This window comes from Colius striatus, chromosome 4 (assembly GCF_028858725.1).
Source record: "Colius striatus isolate bColStr4 chromosome 4, bColStr4.1.hap1, whole genome shotgun sequence".
In the NCBI taxonomy this organism is placed as follows: domain Eukaryota; kingdom Metazoa; phylum Chordata; class Aves; order Coliiformes; family Coliidae; genus Colius; species Colius striatus.
Genome location: NC_084762.1, coordinates 59,798,185 through 59,817,742, shown reverse-complemented (window position 1 = coordinate 59,817,742; position 19,558 = coordinate 59,798,185). Strand labels below are relative to the sequence as shown.

The 19,558-nt window shown below is 36.6% G+C and overlaps 1 protein-coding gene across 1 annotated transcript in view; it reads right to left on the bottom strand.

Annotated features, from left to right (window-relative positions):
* NKAIN3 (sodium/potassium transporting ATPase interacting 3) overlaps nucleotides 1-19,558 on the bottom strand; it is a 353,130-nt gene that overhangs the window by 149,685 nt on the left and 183,887 nt on the right. Inside the window, exons 2-3 of the mRNA XM_061995590.1 lie at nucleotides 11,814-11,951; nucleotides 2,597-2,677 (exon numbers count right to left, since the gene is read on the bottom strand). Coding sequence (XP_061851574.1) covers nucleotides 2,597-2,677; nucleotides 11,814-11,951 — 219 coding nt within the window. The remainder of the gene's footprint in view (nucleotides 1-2,596; nucleotides 2,678-11,813; nucleotides 11,952-19,558) is intronic.

Below are 19,558 nucleotides of genomic sequence, written 5' to 3'. Positions count from 1 at the left end.
TTCTCATAGCAAAGAACAGGTCTAAATTACCTATTGTCCTTCTTATTCAAGTTTTCCATTAAAAGTAGTGGAAATTCAGACAGAGGATATTGAAGGAAGATCCTTTTTTCCACCACAAGAATAAGACCTGAGGAAAATTTCAGCAGTATGTGAGGAGTTTTCTATTAGGATATTTGAAAAAAATCTGTACACGTTGTATGTGTACTCCATGTGAAGACACTGAATTAAAATTATAATTTAATATTACACCAAGTTATGTTCTCTGATAGTATTCTAATTGAAGACCTATATAAATTCACAGGATACCAAGCAACAGATCAATGTAATTCTTATAAGAGCAAATATAAACATAATAGTCCCTAAAAACAAGCAAACCAATGCAAATCAGACAGCATCCTAATTTTCCCTAATAGTATGGCAACAGCTATTAAAATTATAATCAGTCTGCATTCATTTCAGAAAGAGACCCTTTTTAAAAATGAAAAAATAGAATAGTACCAGTAAAAAGTTGAATATTCCCTGCTGGGATTCATGCTTACAAAAGAATCTCCTCTGAAAAGCTTTTGATGGTATTTGATTTGCCAGCCACACTAATGCAGCCTGATAATAGCACCTTTCCATCATACCTGACAACATAGGAACATATTCATGATGAAAAAAAAAGATGGAAAGCAACGCTGAAATTCTTAAGATAGCATGTTGGGTAAAAAGTGGGTCACAATTAAGTCAATGTCAAATACCTATCCATTTGTTAATACTCAAGATTTCATACATATGGTGTAAGAAGACCTCAGTCTCTTTACAACCTGTAGCATAGCTTTCAGAACCAGCATTAAGTGGAATCCAAATTCCATAGTTTACTGACCAAAAGTCTGGATTCTGTCACTATCAGTTTGGTCCTAGTACTGGCGCCTTTGATGTGTAACAAGAGTAGTCAACTTCCATGGGAACAATTTTGTGTCTACTGCCTTGTTGAGAAACTATTTTTCAGAGGTTGTAACTATAAACCACAGGATAAAAATTCCAAGATCAACCAAAGTGCATATTAATAAAAGGGATTCTTTCAATTGTGATTTGTCTTCTGCATTAAGTAAGGAGACCTAAAAGCAAAATACAGTGAGGGACACAAGATTTCAATTCATACCTGCTGGTTTATAATGTCCTTACACTAAGGATATGATCAGAATCCTTAGCAATCAACGGAAAGATCACTCAGATTTTCACAAACTCAGGGGCCAGACTAAATGTTTCACTTGACTTAGATAAAAATATTTGTTACCTATAAAAATATAATAGCCACTATAAAAAACAGTCATTACCCAGCTGATTGAAAAATACAAACCATGCATGATTAACAATTACTTTAGGCACTCATCACTTCCATGTATTGCTCTTCTGTTTATCTAACAGACTTTTAAGTCAAAACATACCAATACAATAATTTGATCATCTATGAGGTCCACTAATTTCCTCATCAAGCCCATGACTTCTGCAAAAAAAATAAAGCGTTGTGGCTTTTCGTTATGGAATTTTATCACAAAAAGAATCGATCACTGAAAGCATTAAATTCAATGGATTTTTTTTTCCTAAGTAAATGACACTTTATTTCTTACTAAATCAATTTTGGCAGTATTCAGCTTCTTCTCAGTCAAAAGTTGAGAGTTTTAATACTGAACCCAAAAAATTATGTAGCTCAAAAATGTTCCCATCTGAACTGTCAAGAGTTCACAATTCTCTTAAAATATAGCATGAATTAACAGTGATGTAGTTCATATCACTAAATCTTGAACCATTAGAAGGGACATTTATCCTTTTAATAATACTGGGACTAGCATGTAACATGGGCATACTGTGCCTGCAATCATTTAAGTATGCATGTGGTAAACAAAGATCAACATAATCTACGATCAACAGGAGGACAAAAACCAGCAGATGTTGTATGTAACTCACTGTAGACACAATGCTAAATATAACCCATGCTAACATAAGTGCTACATTGTATGAACACAACACATTTCTTGACACTTCCAGCAAATATTTCTGCTCTAATCAGAGGTTTGAATAAGAAATCAGTGACCTACAGCACTGAATGTCATGTAAAGGAAAGTTATATTCAGATGCAAAACAAGGTAATTCTTTGCCATTTGTTCTTTTTTATAAAAAAATAAGATTATCACTGTGAGATCAGTTTGCTTAACAAGTTATTACATTAGCCTTCTTATTAATTTTTCTTTAACTTTCCAAGTGGTCTTGGAAATTCAGGTATATTTTTCATTCACACTTGAAGATTCAATCAAATTGACACTGTCTGCTTTTCAACAATAAAAAAGAACCTCAAATTTTTGATCAAATGACCTCCCCTCTGCCCTCCCCTAGATGGTATTTCAGAAGGCATCTATAGTTCAGATTATATATATTTTATATATTTTTGCTTCAAACCCATGCCTATTTATTATTAAAGTTCAAACACTGAAGTTCTTGTTGGAAGGGAACTCCAAAGATCAAGTTTTACCTCTATGATTCCAGCCTTCTAAAATCCAAGAGTCCTGCTGTTAAAACAGCCTCTCGTAAACCCGAAGAAGGATAAGTAACCTACCTTAGAAAGTCCGCCTACTTCCAAATAGAAGCAGATAATGAAAACATTCCAGGTGACCCACAGGGCAGTCCACACCGTGTACTAAAAACAAAGCCAGACAAAAGTAAAAAGACAAAAAAAATAAAACATGAAGATAAAAGGACTTTATACTGAGCAGGTCAACAATAAAAAATAACCTGATATCAATAAGCATTGTTCTTTTGGGAACAACCATGCACAGAAAATTCAAAAATGGACTTCCTACAAAAGTTCCTAAGAGCTATAGGAAGTTATAAATCCAATATTCCTTGCTGCTGTAAACAAATATCAATAAAACAGATTTATTTAGCTTTACATTGTCAGATGATACCAATTAAGTCCAAAATGCTGACTTAAACATTGTTTTTCTGGCAACTGTGAGTTACTTGCAAATTGCAATTTAGCTCTATTAAAAGAGATTCAATGACATAATAATTTGAATGGGTAAATATTATTAAAATGGTACTTAAGTGTTATGAAGGACACAAGAAAAAAGTCACCACCAAATAAAAGATCTATCAATCTGGTAATTTGGTTTTTATTTTCTTTTTAAATAAACATGTAAAGGGTTAACCTGTCTTTCATCCAAAAGATATTTTAATCACCTTAAAAATAGCTCACTACTACTCCAGGCCTTGTGGCTATGAACCTGATCCTACCATAAACCCTGAGGCAAATGTATCTGTATCTCTTCTGAGTTCTCCAGTGTCCTATCATAGCACAAAACTGAGCTCATACTCCCCTAGTAGCATTAACAGGAGGTTAATTTGTCTTAAATCATCTTTTGCATTTTAACTGTGAGTATAATTGACTAGCACTATTTCCTTACAGATGCACTGTAAGATGCACTCTAGAGAACTGTAAACCACACCCAGTTAACTCTCCTAGCAGTATACCTCAGAAGCATTTCTGTCTGAGGGACTTGGTATGCACTCAGTTACACCACAGCTACACTCACCTGAAAAACGCAATGAGCAACGGTACTGCCAACTTTACACTTATGCACTTATAACCTTTGCAATGGAGCACTGCTGCTAAGCGTATTTGCAAGTCTAATTAGCTGTGACCAGGTGAGGTTAATATGCTATTGTTTTGCTTTAATATATTCTGTAATGCTGAACACCCTAATCTATAATATGCTGGATCCCATTTCTATTTCACATGTGTGGTCAGCTTGGCTTTCAGGTGGTTTTGGGTTATATTCCCCTCTTTCTCCCCCACCTTATGATCTATAATAAAAGGCTAAGCTGAGGAAAGTTAATTTTTTCCACACTTTGGTTACCCACACAAGCACATAGTTGTTTCTGTGCACCACACAGGTTTTCTGCTTTTATTTAATTTCTTATGAGCCACTTAGGCTGTCTGGAGATGGCTATTGCATAAGCAGATAATTAATAGGAAAAGGAGAGTAACACTCCTGGGCCATTTCCCATGGTTTACAAATAAGAGGAGTGTAGCAACTGAGAGTTGGATTGCTGTAAAATAGACAATGCTGCTGTGTTCTGTGAGCAATATAAAGTCTATACTATTCAAAGTATTAACTTACAAGAGGATAGCACATTTTGCTGTGACTTTGTAGTAACTCATCTGAAACTCCTGGTTTCCTATCATATGGCCTGAGAACATCAGGTGCAGAGTGTTTAAAATTAATGAACATTTAATATCAACTTAGTTGCAGCTAAAAAGCAGTTTTCAGAGTATTCATGAGAATGTCCCTTTTCAAGAAGGATTTTTTAATTTCTGCATTAATGAAATCTGTCATCACAACAACAGGAGGCCTACTTGACCTGCCAGGCCAAGCCAAATCTGTTAATGGCTTCACTCTATCTCTATTCACAACTCTGAACCATGCAGGCAAAAACTGTCTGAATATGTTTTTACATGGCAAGCTAAGCTGTTTTACACAGTCAGTGTAAAGTGCCAGTCCAAAGCAGGTATGCACCTTGAAACCAGCTGCTGGCTATGGACAAGCTCTTCCTACACACTTACTAAACTACAGGAATATAAATTTAGGTTCCATCTGCTTCAAGAATGTAATAACTACATAGTCAGTAATTAGTGTTATATCATTTTTTAAAGTAAGAAACATTTGAAAACACTTCTTTTTGGATAGGCAAGTACCAGACGTTTCCCTTGTATAGTGTCAGAGCTACTTAAGGAAGGCTGCATGAAAAGAACAGTTTTCAGACAGCAAAAGCAAGAGAGCAAAATTAGGAAATGCCAGGACTCTGGTTATATTTGCCATCTTAATTTTTCTCCGCCATGGATGTGCAATTCAATGCAAACACTAATTAAATCATCATAGTTATAGTTTTATTTTAAAAGACCTTACCTCCTTTAATACACTTTATGAACAGCTAACTCAATACTTCATTTTTCTTTGTCACTCAGACTCTGCTCTAAGGACAGAATATTAATTTTCTCATGAGGTTTTCTAAGATGTTCATCGCTGGAATGTGTGAAAGCTGCACAAACATTAACTGATTTATGTTTTAAGGGAATGATACAGCTCTCAGAATGCAAATGATGTTCTGATACATGCAGAGATTACATTCAGAAGTAGTCATACATTATAGGCATCCAATTTGAGATGCTTGAGATTTCATTTTTCAGGACACTTGGGGTTTTGCAGCGCTTTATAAGCTCAGTGTTCAGCTCCCTGCAGCTGAGCATTCAGCACTTGTTCAAAACAGATCAGAAGGTCTCAAGACATGAACCCAGAATGCGAGGAGAAAACAAAGCATATGAGAAGTTTGGTTTCAGTAACTCACTTTGAGTCAATAAGGTTTCAATGTTTGAGAGCAGAGATTAAACTCAGCGTCCCAGCACAGCCTTCACAACAAAAGCAATGCTTTAATTCTTGCTGTCATATGCCTCATTCTTCCCATGTCTTCTGTTCCTGAAAATAAAGTCTCTATTCTATATCTACTATCATCAGAAAACTCCAAAACATTTGTCGTCTCTAGTGCAGCTGAGATGCTCTTTGAAAAAAAATGGTATGTATCTGCACAGTTCAAAACTGCAGACACATAAAAGGATCACATTAAGATCACACAGGAAGGCTTTAATAATAGTTTTTCTTAATTTTTCAGTATTTCTTCCTGAAGAATTTGTAATGTTTTCTGAACATTATGTGTATGTATTTAAATTTCTATGAATATATCTTCAAGGTTTGTGGTTATTTTTTTTTAAATTAACAAAATTCCATTATGTGGCAAGATGGTAACATCTGCTTGTGTCACTAAGAAAGGTGTAACTTTTAGATCCAAAATAAAGATCTCTCAGTTTTCCTCACAGGGAAACTTCCTGCAATCCTGAGTCGTTATGCTCTGGGTAAAGGGACGTCCTGCATGACGGCAGACATTTATTGTCAATATAGTGGTTAGGGTCTGAAATATTAGGTCCATACTGATCCTCTGGGTTCATTTTTATTCCTCACCTAAATAGCCCATATGATCCACTACTTAAAAATTATCTGGATATTTTTACTTAAGAAGTTCCTTCTGCTGGAAGGATGTAGGACACTGGTGATAATCTTTGCTGATTTCTGCCCATGATACACTACATACTTTCTTGATTTTGGTCTTTTACACTAAGGATTTTACAGCATGTGGTGTGAAGAAGAATTTTGGAGTCTTTAAAGTTATGTGGAGAGACTACTGTCTAAACCTTACAGGTTAGATGTCTATTAAATTATTGTCCAACTAAATAGGTTCCTTTCAGATCACCTTTCATAGTGTCAGCCTCTCCACAACAGTGATATTTCTATACCTATTTTGACTCTACAGGTCATGTTGAAAATGATGCAGATATACTTTTCATATATCCATGAAATACTACCATTTCTAGAGTTAAATCATTGGTATTAGATGGACACAACATCACACAAAGAAAGGGTTAATGAAAATGCAAAGGATTGCTTCTTAAAATGAAAGATAAGACAGAAAAGGGAAATTTCTAAGTTCTAATACTACAAGGAATGTGTGATAAGCTTAGCTTTAATGAATAAACTATCTCAAGTGTATAGTTAATCTGAAGTGCAGCATCTCCTCTGACAGTGTCTTGGCATTAGGAGAAATGAATGTTTGCTCAGGGATATTTCAAGGGAAATGCAGCAACTACTGAGTCATCAGATTGTCCCCCTGTAATGCCTGGCATCAATATCAGTACTTAGTCATATTTGTGAAAGATGACTAGGAAAATGGGATAAATCAACGTGATGGAACAGCAACAACTCAGGAATTACTAGGAAGGATATTAAAAGAGTAATTTTGGATGCCTAAATATATCGTATGTGTTTTGAGTGTCTCCACAACATTTGGAGAATACTGTGTAAAGTATGCTTTATAGCTTTTCTTCTGCTTCTGTGTTTTTTAAGAAACTGCCTCTTGGCTTTTCAGATGTACACATTGCCAAGATATCATATTATTTAATGGGATACCTTATATTCACCCTATTTAAGTGTATTATTTTCATCTTTCACTGTTCATTAATACATTTATGTTCAGCTTTGGGCAAGGTTTGGGCAATTTTAGCTACATGACTCATAGTTCACAAGGCTTTTGAAGTCCCATATCAGAAGTAGAAGAGGGGAGGGAAAAAAAATACAACTTTAACAAGTTTCCTGTCATCATCATCTTTAATCAATTTTAACACTCTGAAAATCGTGCTGGTTATAGCAAGTTCTATTAAGAAAGAAAAAGCATTCACAGGGGAATAGATCACAACAGAGCTCTGGAGCTGTGTGACGGGTGTGTTACAGCATAGTTAGAACTGAGATTTAGCTGTTTTTTCTTCTCGACAAACATTTGGGTGAGTTTCAAATGATCTAATATGGGAAAATTAGGAATCAGCTGGCACTTTTATGTCCCCTGGGAACTTTGTGCTGATTTTAATTCAGACACAAAATATTCAAGTACTGAAAAAAGTACATCCGCTTACTGACAGGACAAACTGTTCACAAAAATCATCTAAATTACTAATTAACACAAAAGCTATTAGAAATCATTATTGGATTGAAACTAATTAGGGCACTTGGAGTGAATATTGTTGTGCTCTCTCTCTCTCTCTCTCTGGGTTTCCAAAGCTCTAAGGACTTGGAATCTTACCCATGAGCAAATGAAATTATGGATTTATTTCAGAATCGTCAGCCTTATACTCCTCTCTCTGAAGTACCATAGATAGGGAACATGGGCCATTATATTTACAACTTAGAATGACAATTGTATTCAACAGAGATGCTCATGACTCAGACAGTGCATGGTAATTTTTAGAAGGTGGAGCATACTTTGGTAGAAAGCTCTCAGACAAAACTAATTTCTTTAATTCAGACTTTTAATGTACAATGGCTATGCTTGTACTACTGTCAAAGAAATGACTGCAGCTTATGTAGTCACTAAATGCTGGTGATAAACTAGCTAGTGTGGGTTCAATGACAGCGGAAGCTGCTTATTCAGTTTCTATCACAGTCCTCACGCAGCTCCTGGGCTATAGATGCCTGCACCAAAAGCTTACTCAGTTGTGCCTGCAGAACTAGTTTCATATTTCACTGCACTATAGACGTGCTTCAAGTTATAGTCCTGCATGTAATACATGTATTCATTTACTTTTCCATTCCTGCCAAATGTCAATTTTTGAGGGGAGGCAACATGACATATACAGAATAGGATGGCAAAGTGAAAGTTTTGATGTAACTTCTCTTGTCAAGGAAACCTTAAAGCACAGCCTTCAACATACAGAAGATAGATTAAAGATGTTCTGTTGAGGTTAAACCAAGGACCCTAGAGTTGGTCAGCTTAAGTAAAAATCCTTACCAGAGTATGATAGAATATCATGGGGACGATTTTCCCCTCTATGTGCCAGATCAATTTTGCGCAGATTGTTTTCAGAATTAAACTGTTGTATCTGATGCGATTCTTGTTTTACTTCCATTTTTTCTATTCCAATGGGATCATCTGCAGTAGGGAAAGGTGATTTACAGGGGCATCTTTAAGGACAAGGCATACTTTTCTTGAAGTCTCTGTTTCCTTTCTCCTATTTTTTTTTAACCAGAAGCTTCAGCAATCAGAGTATATAAAAACATGACTCAAAATATTTCTTTTGCCAAAGCCACAGTAGCAAATTACTCTAACGTTGGACACCAACAACTAACATACCCAGGGGCTTAGATGTGGCTGAAGGTGCAGCTATGGACTCAGAAGCCCATTAAGTTTCTCAATGAATTTGGAGTCCAATTCACTACTCAGAGCCCAGGTAGAAATCCTTCTGCACTCTGTTTAATACTGAAACTCAGGACCCTACCAAAGATTTGCATTAAAATAATATTATATTTTAAGTAAGAAGTAAAAGTTTAGTGCTGTAACAGATGGAGTGTGTTTTTAAAGGGCTTCAGAAACAGGGAGTTAGTCTATGTCCTCCCTTGAGATACATGTCTTCGGATACCCTTCTGCCTCAGTGGAGACAGACTGGAGATGACATTGGTAGGGGTCTTTACTGTGCATACCACTGACTCTAGGGCTTCTCAGGACAGCTGGAAAAGCCCAGTTGCAGCTGGGACAGCCCTAGGAAGTACAGCTTCTGGGGAGTGAGTATTAAATATCACCTGGAAAATCCTCAGGCTATAGCTAAACAATCATTTTAATCTGTACTGCTGCAGAAAGACTCCATGCAACTTTCCCCTTCCTCTGAGTTGTGGTTTAACACCAGCCAGCAACTAAGTACCATGCAGCTGCTCACTAGCTCCCTGTTCCACTCATTGGGATGGAGAGGAGAATCGGGAAAAAAAAAGTAAAACTTGTGAGTTAAGAATCATTTTTACAAAAATGAAATAAAATGTAAAACTAATAATAATGATAATAATAACAAATACAATAGTAATATTTGTAACAAAAAGGAATATAACAAAAAGAGAAATTTAAAAAAAAAAAAAAAGAAAAAATAAACAAAATCACAAAAGTCAATTGCTCACCACTCCCTGGCCAATGCCCAAGCAATGACCTGTCCCTCCCTTCCTCCCTCCCTCCCTGTAAACTCTTCTCATGCACCTCTGTGTTATCAATGTTGTTTTTAACACAAACTGAAAACACAGTCCTGTACCAGCTTCTATCCCAGCCAAAACCAAGACACAGATCAGAGAGCTTACCTACAGTTAACACCAGAAAAGGAAATGGTTGCTTTTCATCTGGATTTTTTCAGATTTGATACTTTATCAAGTGACTGAACTGAATCTTGTGCTGATGTAAACGAAGCAACAGTACAGGGACTGAAGGTAGTAAAGGCAGAGTTATTGCTTCTGCTGGCTTGAGATATTCACTTAATTCAGCCTGAAAGTGAAGCTAGACAAGAGGCTGAACTGACACATTTGTAGCTAGTAACAAGGGGAATCTTGCATCTACACTTTTCCCCTCCTCCTCGGCTCTGCTCTTCATGACTGCGCCGTCAAAATTGCCAACTTATGCTAGCTCTGGCACCCACTGACTAGACCCATCCACACTCACAGACTAGACTCATTACACCAATCTAAAAAAAACCTCTCCACTTTTGGTTAGGTTCATTTTCTGACAGCTTAAGAGTAGAACTGTCTTACTGAACAGTCTGGTTAACTGCTGCCAGAGTTGGTGGAGAGGGTTTGTAGAAGTACTCACCCAGGGAGAAGAATAGTTGGGAATAGAGACATGCAAGCCACCCTCTTCTGAAGCTGGTGTTAAGCTATGAGGCTGATTCCAGACAACTCATGTACTTTTATTCTTCAGACTTCAAGATTTGGCTCCCACTGAGAATCTTATATTAGTAAGGATAGAAGCTGCTCGAAAGTTTTGATCATCCCAAGTTGTTAGTATTTGTACCTACTCTAGCTCTTAAATACATGCTTGAACTTAAGTCAGAATGTGAGTTCAGCTAAATTTGAGGTTCTTGTTGAGATGTTTCTTTCTTTATTATGAGTTTTCTACCTCTACTTTAATATAACTTTAAGATAGTCTAAAATGCTTATTTACATTGGAAAAGATGTAGAAGCAATCAGCATTTGTTGTGTTGCGTTTGAGAACTCAAGCAGAGCTTCCAGCACGGAACAGTAATGCTGAACCTGACAGGCAAGAGATTTTGTGGTCTTTGTTGAACTTCAGACATAAATTTCCTCTGTAATTTTACAGACGCTTAACCTAACTCGCTTCCAATGTCTTATTTATAAAATGGAGAACATGAAGTAGAAGGGTGAGTCATCAATATATGGATATACAGTGCTGCCCAGTTTTCCAACCACAGGTAATAGATGACAGTGCTATTATTTACCTCAATTCATTTTCAATTACTTGTAGTCTGCTTGTGAAGCTTAGCTAACTTGAGTATAAAGAACCTTGGGTGCACTTTTTGTTCAGTTTTTCTTTTAAGACATGACAAAGAATTACTTTAGCCTCTTAATATCCACTACTGACAACACAACTGAAATGTTCCAGATACAGATACTGCCAGGTAAAGACATAATGTTCATCCATTCAGGAGAGATTGTGAGGGAAGAAAAGGGATATTTTTTGTTGGCAGTTTCCTTCACAGCTTTCAAAATTTTTTTATTCCTCCCTATGCTGAGATCATGAAAAAAAAAATCTATGAAGCTTCAAGTTACAAGCATCAGAGACAATTTCCAATAATTTAGGGTCAAGGGTGTAAATACAGGTCTTGGCAAAGTTAGATGTAAGTAAGAAGCAAATTTATTTGGAACCCATAGGTCACGGGACCAAAGGAATTTTTAGAGTCCTTGCTTATCCTTGTTTGAGGTGTAGCTAATTATAACCTGAGGTGGTTGTTTTTTGTTTGTTTTTTTTTTTTAAATGGCCATTTCCTCTGCTTGTCTCTTGCAAAGAGAGCAATAATTTGTATTTCTTTTGTTCATTTATGCATAGTCTAACTGTAGATTTTCTCATGATTCACCTAGGTATTTCATTCTTTAAAGAACCTTATGAAGAACTTGTACCACAGCCATAATTTTAGCTGAACTTTCTCTAGGTTACCTATTCTTGATAGCTTTAGAAATCTCAGAAATGCCACTCAGTAGTCATAAATTTGTAAAATGACATGGAGACCTCTAAAGTTTCTACAGAAATACCATCTGGTGTTTTGAAATCAAGAAAATTTTGTTTTATAATATGACAGGTTTTTAAAGGAATTGTAAAAAAAAAAAAAAAAGATAAGAAATGAGACTTACCACGACTATGTATCGAGGCCTAAATTGGATGGTTCCAAACAAACCCAAAATGACAACTATTATTTGTAGGAAATTGCCAAGGATAGGAGCCCATTGGAAACCAAGGAAGTCAAAGATCTGTCTCTCTAATGCTGCCAGCTGCAAGAAAACACATAAACAGAACATCCACTTCTTAATTATGGGTGAGACAAAACATTTGACATTTTGTTATTTGCATCAGGCTTCACCAGAGAAAAGTATGGCAAAAATGCTGGAACTACGGTTCCTGGGTGTAGGCTTTGTTAGCATTGTCAGTACACTGGTACCTGAAGATGGCTACTAGTCAACATATAGACCTTCTAATAAATACGCACTTGGAAAATCTTAAGAAAATATTTGCAGAAGCCTCATATAAATATAAAAACACCTCTACAAACCAAATGCAGCCAAGTTTTATTTTATTCTTCTGTGCTGGAAACTCTAAGGCTCAGTGATATTTATTTAAATACAAAAAATGTCTTAAACAGAAGCTCAGCTAGATTGAGCAAAGCCATGCAAAACTTCTCATTGTTACTGAAATTGCATCACAGTCACTCACTTTACCATGTCTTTCTTCTCTTAAATTTAGTCTTGACTAGACTTGAATATAAGTTCCTCAATCCTAAATAAGAGATTTTGGCCAAAAAGGGAAGGGTAGGGTCAGAGGAGCTCTAGATGTCGCTACTTGGTACATTCCCAGGAGTTTCGTAATGTAGGAATTAATAAAGACTGCTGGGATGTCCTCACTATGTGAGGCATAGAGGTTGGCTCAGGAATGAAAAGGCCGTAGAAAATGTTGGGACACCTCGGAATAAGGTGCTTCAAAATCAACTGCCAAATGAGCTGTTTGTGTTCTGCCAAAAGCTGCTTGGTTACTTTGGGCAAGTGTAAATCAGAAGACTAACTGTCCTCTTCCCACTGTCCTCATGGCATTTCAAGAATGGATTTAATTGGGTGTGTAAATAGAGGAAGCTAAGAAGTATCAACCTTCAGTATGTGGTTCTTAGACACTTTCACATTTCTGAATGTTAAGTGAAAAAAAAAAAGCCACACTAAAATTCTTCTGCAAACACATTTGCTACTCATTTTTGACAGTTTAGTCCTAAGGATACTAAAGTCAACTTTCTCAGTAGCATGCATGTTGATGTTCAGTACTTTTCCAGACCACAGCAAGACATTTTTGAGAAGCTAAACAGAATCCTATTGGGAAACAACTGCGTTTCTGTGCTTGCTAGAATTTATTGCACATTTTGATTTTTTACATTGTTACAAACTCAAAAATTTACTGAAATATGCACTTAAAATATTTATAACTGAGACAGATGGGGGAAGTACAACCCTATGAATATCAACCAAATTATTATCATATGTGAGTATTTCACATAAAACATTTCATTTCATACATAATGGCTGGATTCAGTCCTCACCTTCAAGGCAGTACTAAGTGTCACTGAGAGCAGAATCTATCTTTTCTGTACAAAAATCAGTCCTTACACCAGCCATGAAACCACACTCTCTATGCTGAGGTTAATAAATATTATAAATTTAAACAAGTGAATGCACAAAGCTTGAATCATCAACTTGGTGCAGCTCCTCTGCAATCAGAGAAATTATATTGACTATTATCAGCTAAATATCTAGTACACTATACATAAATCAGAAATTATCATACATCAGACAATGTTAAAATGATATTATCCACTTGGATATCTTAACAGAAATTGTCTTATATTTTTTGTGCTGTAGGTCAGGGAGAATTTCAGAGGGAACACCACTTGCCTATGACTGAAGCTGTTGTCTCACGTGGCATTAGCTAGCTACCACACTTTTGTCACATTCTGCCCTCTCTTAATTCCATGTCCATCATTTGTTTTCTTCTCTAGATATGGAAAAGAACTACAGAATTTAATGAACAAATCCAGAAAATTACATATTTACATGGACCTCAGATGAAATTTCAGTGCCTGACGGTGTGCTTGTCACCTTCCCAAAAGAGTGTGGTTCTCCTAAGTGGTACACAACAACAGTGACCTCAATATCATTCTTATAATGTCTTCACCTTGCAGTTGGCTCATGAGCTTTACAATAATGGCCTAGTTGTGACTTCACTGGGGATGCCTCAGAATCACTTGGTTTTTCTACCACTCTCTAACACACTGTCTCAGGCAATTCAGGTGACCTGACATTTGGGAATGCCTTTGCCTGTAGTACAGTACAGGGATGCTCAAAATCCGATGTGTGAGATAACAGAGAGTTTCAAAAACTTTTTGGCACAGGCAGAACTCATGGTTTATGGTCATCAAGGCACCTTAACAATTCAGATGACTACATTTCAGAGACAACGTGTCTTCTTCCTGTAGCCCCAACATTACCAAGTGAACAAATGATGATACTGTGAAATTGGACTAGAATCTGCTTATCAGTCACCTCTATCCTGGCATTCATTAAAACTCTCATGTGGTCTAGGACTTCAGCTGCATCAATAAATTGTGTATGTCCTGCAATACTCTCAGCACTGAAGGCAGCTGGTTTAGGATTCCACCTAGTAAAGTGTCTTTGCCTCTGAAACAGGGTAGCTATGTGAAAACTACACACCTACATACTCAAAATGGTTCCTGGGCATGGATGAACTATCCAGAAGACCAATGATCACACTGGTTAACATGACAAAGGACTCTAATAGCTCTCTATCACCCACAATGACATATCATTGCCTGGCTTCCTCCCCACACACGTGTGAAACGGCTGATGTAGAGACCATAGGACTTAGATAGAGTGGGTGTTGAAAAAATTCATTCCACACAGATGGTTCTCTGCAAGAGATGGCTGCCCTTAGACATTTATCTAGGGTTGAAAGACCTGTCCAAAAGACAAAAGCCCGCAGCACAGATATGAATACTGCACCACAGATATGAATGAATCTGATTACTGTGTGTTCCTTCTTAAACTGGTCCTTAGGAGCAATTTTCAGAACCATGTAGATCAGTATCTTAAACGCATGAAAGACATAGTACTGCAACCTCAGCAAACATAGCCACTGCACTTTGCCAACAACTTAACAGGCTTAGTACTCAGCTCATGACTAAATGGGATCATATATAAAGTTTGCCTTCACGTGTGCCTCCTTGATTTCTGCCAAGCAAGCTTTGAGTACCTCTAGCAGGATTTGGCTTTCACAAAATAGCATAGTGGCCATAAATATCTTCCCAAAGGTGGTTGTAAAATTGTGTATACTCACTACAGAAATGCATATATAAAAAATAATTCACCTTTTTATGGAATACTGTGGTAAAGGCACCCACCACGGACACAGAGAAATAACTTCCTCTCCTGCTGCCTACTAAGGCATGCATTCCTCATCTCCATTAGGACATCAGGAGTGAGAGCTTCTCCTTGAAGCTATGTCATTGGCCAAAAAAAACCCATTTGTATTTAGCGAGTGAAAAAGAGAGCACAAGCAGAAACATGAGCCTACAGCCTACTGCTTATGGCACTTATCTGGAATTGGAAGAGTTGCTTGTATTTCTTGCCTGCATAGCTTGATCTTTATTTTTATATACAGTGACAGCATGTAAACCACTGAAGGTGTCCAGGGAGCAGGATACCAAACATATACCACCACTCTTTCCCTGCTAACAAGTGTTTTCACTATCAGGCTATGCAGTGAGACATTCCTGAACAACTAAGTCTCATTTATTTCACTCTTGTCACCATCACAGAGTAATTTGTCTCATCCCTAAAGCCCACAGAATACATTAGTGAGGGGAAAACATCTAAAGGAAAGAAAGAGGTATATCTATCCACCTCAAATTGCTACTCTCTTCTAAATTATAAAACCTTCTTGCAGATAGCTCAGATAGAAGCTAAAAACCTAATATTTCATTACAGTGTCAGAGGAAACATATTAAATTCTGTTTTCTTTATACCATGAGCAATATGCACTGAACAGAGAAAGCACATAAGCGCTACTGTTGTTATGTCTAGTATTTCACCCCACAGAGTCCTTAAGTAGAGGTGAAGGCCCCAGTCTTTAGCTCTGTACGAATTAATAAAAACAGTTCCTAACTCAGTCTATGAACCAGGTAATTCACTGCACAAAAAATCACCAGAATAAAGGGAGGGAAACAGGTAGCTGTCATAATTACAGACTGTTTTTACACAGATTTGAAGAGCCAGTACTATCTGTGTTTGCACAGATCCAAAATCTCAGTAGCCACCAGTGGCCACCAGACTAAGCTACGCAATACGGCACAGTCAGAAAGGAGCAGACTTTGCGACAGATAGTTTGACTTCAAGTTTTGTCATATGAGTATTTTCAAATATTTCACCAAAACTATTTTGAAGATAAACAAACTGTTTTTCTCAATGATAAATTCTCCCAGGACAATTTCTGCTTTCATCATAATTGTCAGATTCTTCTGAAAACAGACAAAAAACCCGAACCCTGAAGGCAAGTCAGAGGTTCCCAAAACTAGCTGGCACAACTTCATCCACTGTTAAAAGACAGGTATCAACTTAGCAGGGCAGAGGAGCTAGAAATGGAGTAGGTGACTGAATCTGACTGAAGCCTTCTAGAGGTTTGCTATCATATCATTTTCCTAAATAGCACATATTAGGAGAGGCTGGAACATCCACTACCCATGATAACTAAGACAACAAAGTGTAGGAGTGTCCCTCATAAATTCTTGTTTGATGCTGGTTTTAATAATTAATCTAAAAGAGGAATGAAAACCCAATTTTTTCTTGCAAATAGAAGAGGGTTTCAACTTTGGCAAACTAAATTCTAGGGTTCTGTTTTTAGTGAAATCTGTGTTCAGTTGTGTAAAAATAATTTGTAAGAACTTACAAAAATCTATCAAAATTGATAGAAATAACACTTTCTTATCATAACAACACTTGCAAGAGGAGACATAGTATCTCCATAGTATCTCATTACTGCTGCCAAGTGGGAGCTTTTGTTGTTTAGTGATCATCAGCACCGACAATCTTGACATTGCACAACTCAGGAGACTAGGACTAGCAGTAAAATGCTCTAGTGGGACTGTATCAGATGACTTAATGAAAATGTGCTACATTTGCCTTGTTCTTTTATCTTTTTATTTCACTAAGTCTGTCAAATATTTCCCACTTTCTGCAGAGTGCAAGGAGAAGGTACTAAGCTGCAAGACTGGGTTCCATTCAAGTCACATAGGCTGAGCTTTCTCTTCTGACCATGACTAAGCTCTTTCGTGTTAAGAGTAGCAAAGAGTTAAGGTGACTTAATCTGTTTGAATTTTGAGCTTCCCCACCTAGATGGATCAACTGGATGTGTAGCACATTAGGAACATCCCATACATAAGAAACAGGACAGCTGTAGCCCTGATGCCCTGATGTGCTGCTTATGGTGAAGGAGTAACAAAACAAAAGAAAACAAAACAAAATCACCAATGCTGTATAAGGATCTACAGGAAGAAATCACCAAGATGGGACTAGTCAATAGAAAGATCAAAAATCATTTTTGAGAGCAGACTTCAACACTTGCCCTCTATGGAGCAAACCTCTCCTCTAAATGCTCAGGGTCTATTTTATTTCAAAATACATATCAGAACCTGTCTAAGTGATGAGGCACCACAGCAGATTGCAAAGTCAACTTTTCAAAATAAGTGTAAAAACTCAACTTTCTCTTCTGTCAGAAGATAAAATGTCAAGTTATGGATAAGAGATAGTTTTATGTTTTAATGGAAAAGCTTCTATAAACAACAGATTAGTTTAATAAATAGATCTACATCCATAACAGAAGGAATCACTGGGTTGAGAAAAAGAGGTTTTGTATGTAACAGATCATTTTACACATGAAAAGACCTCAAAGTGGCCTGATGTAAATATAAAACCATAAAATTGCTTGATGTAAAAACAAAAGGATAATGATATACAGAAATACCTCCAAACTTGATACCCTATAATTTACTAAGTTTACAAAACTGAGAAAGTATAATCTATTGTGCATTTGATATTAAAAAAATGCTTCAATTTGCCATATAAAACAATCCCTAGAAATTATAACAACTAGAAAATTATCCATTCTATATCTAGCAAACTTATTTTCAAGAAATTTAACATCAATCATAAAACAAAATACTTAATAATTTGGGAGCAGTAAAACAATATAGTTTTCAAAATTCTTCTTTAAATAAAAAGTATTTTGAAACTAGGAAAAAGAGACAGAGATTATTATGACTTCCCAAATAGACATTGTTTTCCTCAGCTTTCAAAAATTAACACAGTGTACAAAAAAAAAAGTGAATTCAAAAATTACAGTCCAGAGCATTCATATTCTAAGTTCAAGTCATGTATTATCTGAAACATATGAATTATATAAGACTCAGAGCTGGCTGGTGTTGTTAATAATAATTATAGGAGATGTGCTAGGGCAGAACTCATCATACTAACAAAACTGTTCCTAAGGATAAAGACATTTTCTCCAAAACATTCTGCTTCATCTCATGGCCATAAATTTAACCTGTGGCTTCAGAAAGAGTTTCCTGGATATGAAGAATCTCTGAGGACTGTTGCTTCATTTATCGTTACCACTCGTTTCTAAAATCCTGTGCTGAATTGCACACAGCTCAGCTCAGTTTGGTAGATCCAATTGTTAAAAACTGGTTCCCAAATCTCCTCCAGAAAACTCTACCTGGATGTTTAAGTACACTCTGTTCCAAAAACTCAGGGCAACTTTGCTGAGCTCTGCAGTATACTCACTTTCCCTCTCACCCTGTGTTTTCATCCCGCTCCATCCCATTCCAACACCATCTTCTCTCCTTCCTTCATTCCGTCTTTTTTGCCCAGATCACTGAAGATCCCTGAAAATATGCACATCAGCACAAGAGGGCAATGCTGAGGAAGGAGAGGAGCAATAGGAGTTATTTATTCTATCTTATAGCCTGCAAACTCAGATGGAATCGAGAAGACCCTGGATCAAGGTCATTTTTAGTACTAGCCACATGTGACTTAAATCCTGTCTTCACATTCCAGTGCTCTTAGGCATGCATTTGCTTTTTCTTGACAGATGTTCCACTGAGAAAACATTTTTGTAAAAGCTTGGGGCAAACACACAAAGTTCACATCATACTTTTACAATATTTTGGAGAATATGCACTTTGTAATTTAAGGGGAAAGGCATCAAAAGGCTACCAAACTAGTCTGGATAAAAACCCAGTATTGGAAAGTCAAAAATTGACTTATGAAATGCTATAATCCAGAATTTGTAATAGAAAACTAACAGGTGAAGCAAAAAAGGTTAAAAGAAAAATAACAATTAGTTGCATCAAAGACTGACCGGAAAAGCATGAAACGGTTTTATACAAGTTTTACACTCTTGGTGTAATTTCAGAATTTTACTAATAGGCTTGACTTCAGTAAGAGGAATATAAGATTTAACATGAGAGAAATGCCAGGCTTGTAAGGGTGAGGAGAGCATTTAAATCTGAAGTGGAAGGGTGGTATCTTCAGCTCTTGGCTGAAGAAAGGTCTTTAGGAAGTTACTGTCCCCAGTTAAAGGTTATAGCCTTCATATCTGTAACTTACCACCTTTCAATAAAGCTTTATAACCAAAGATGAGTGTAGGCTGCGTCACAAGAAAATGTTAAAATTTTACCTAAATCACTTTCTTATACCTTTGTTGACAGTTAAAGCAGTCATCTGACCACAGAGGAGATTCCCATTAGATTTTTAATGTTCTGTATTCACTT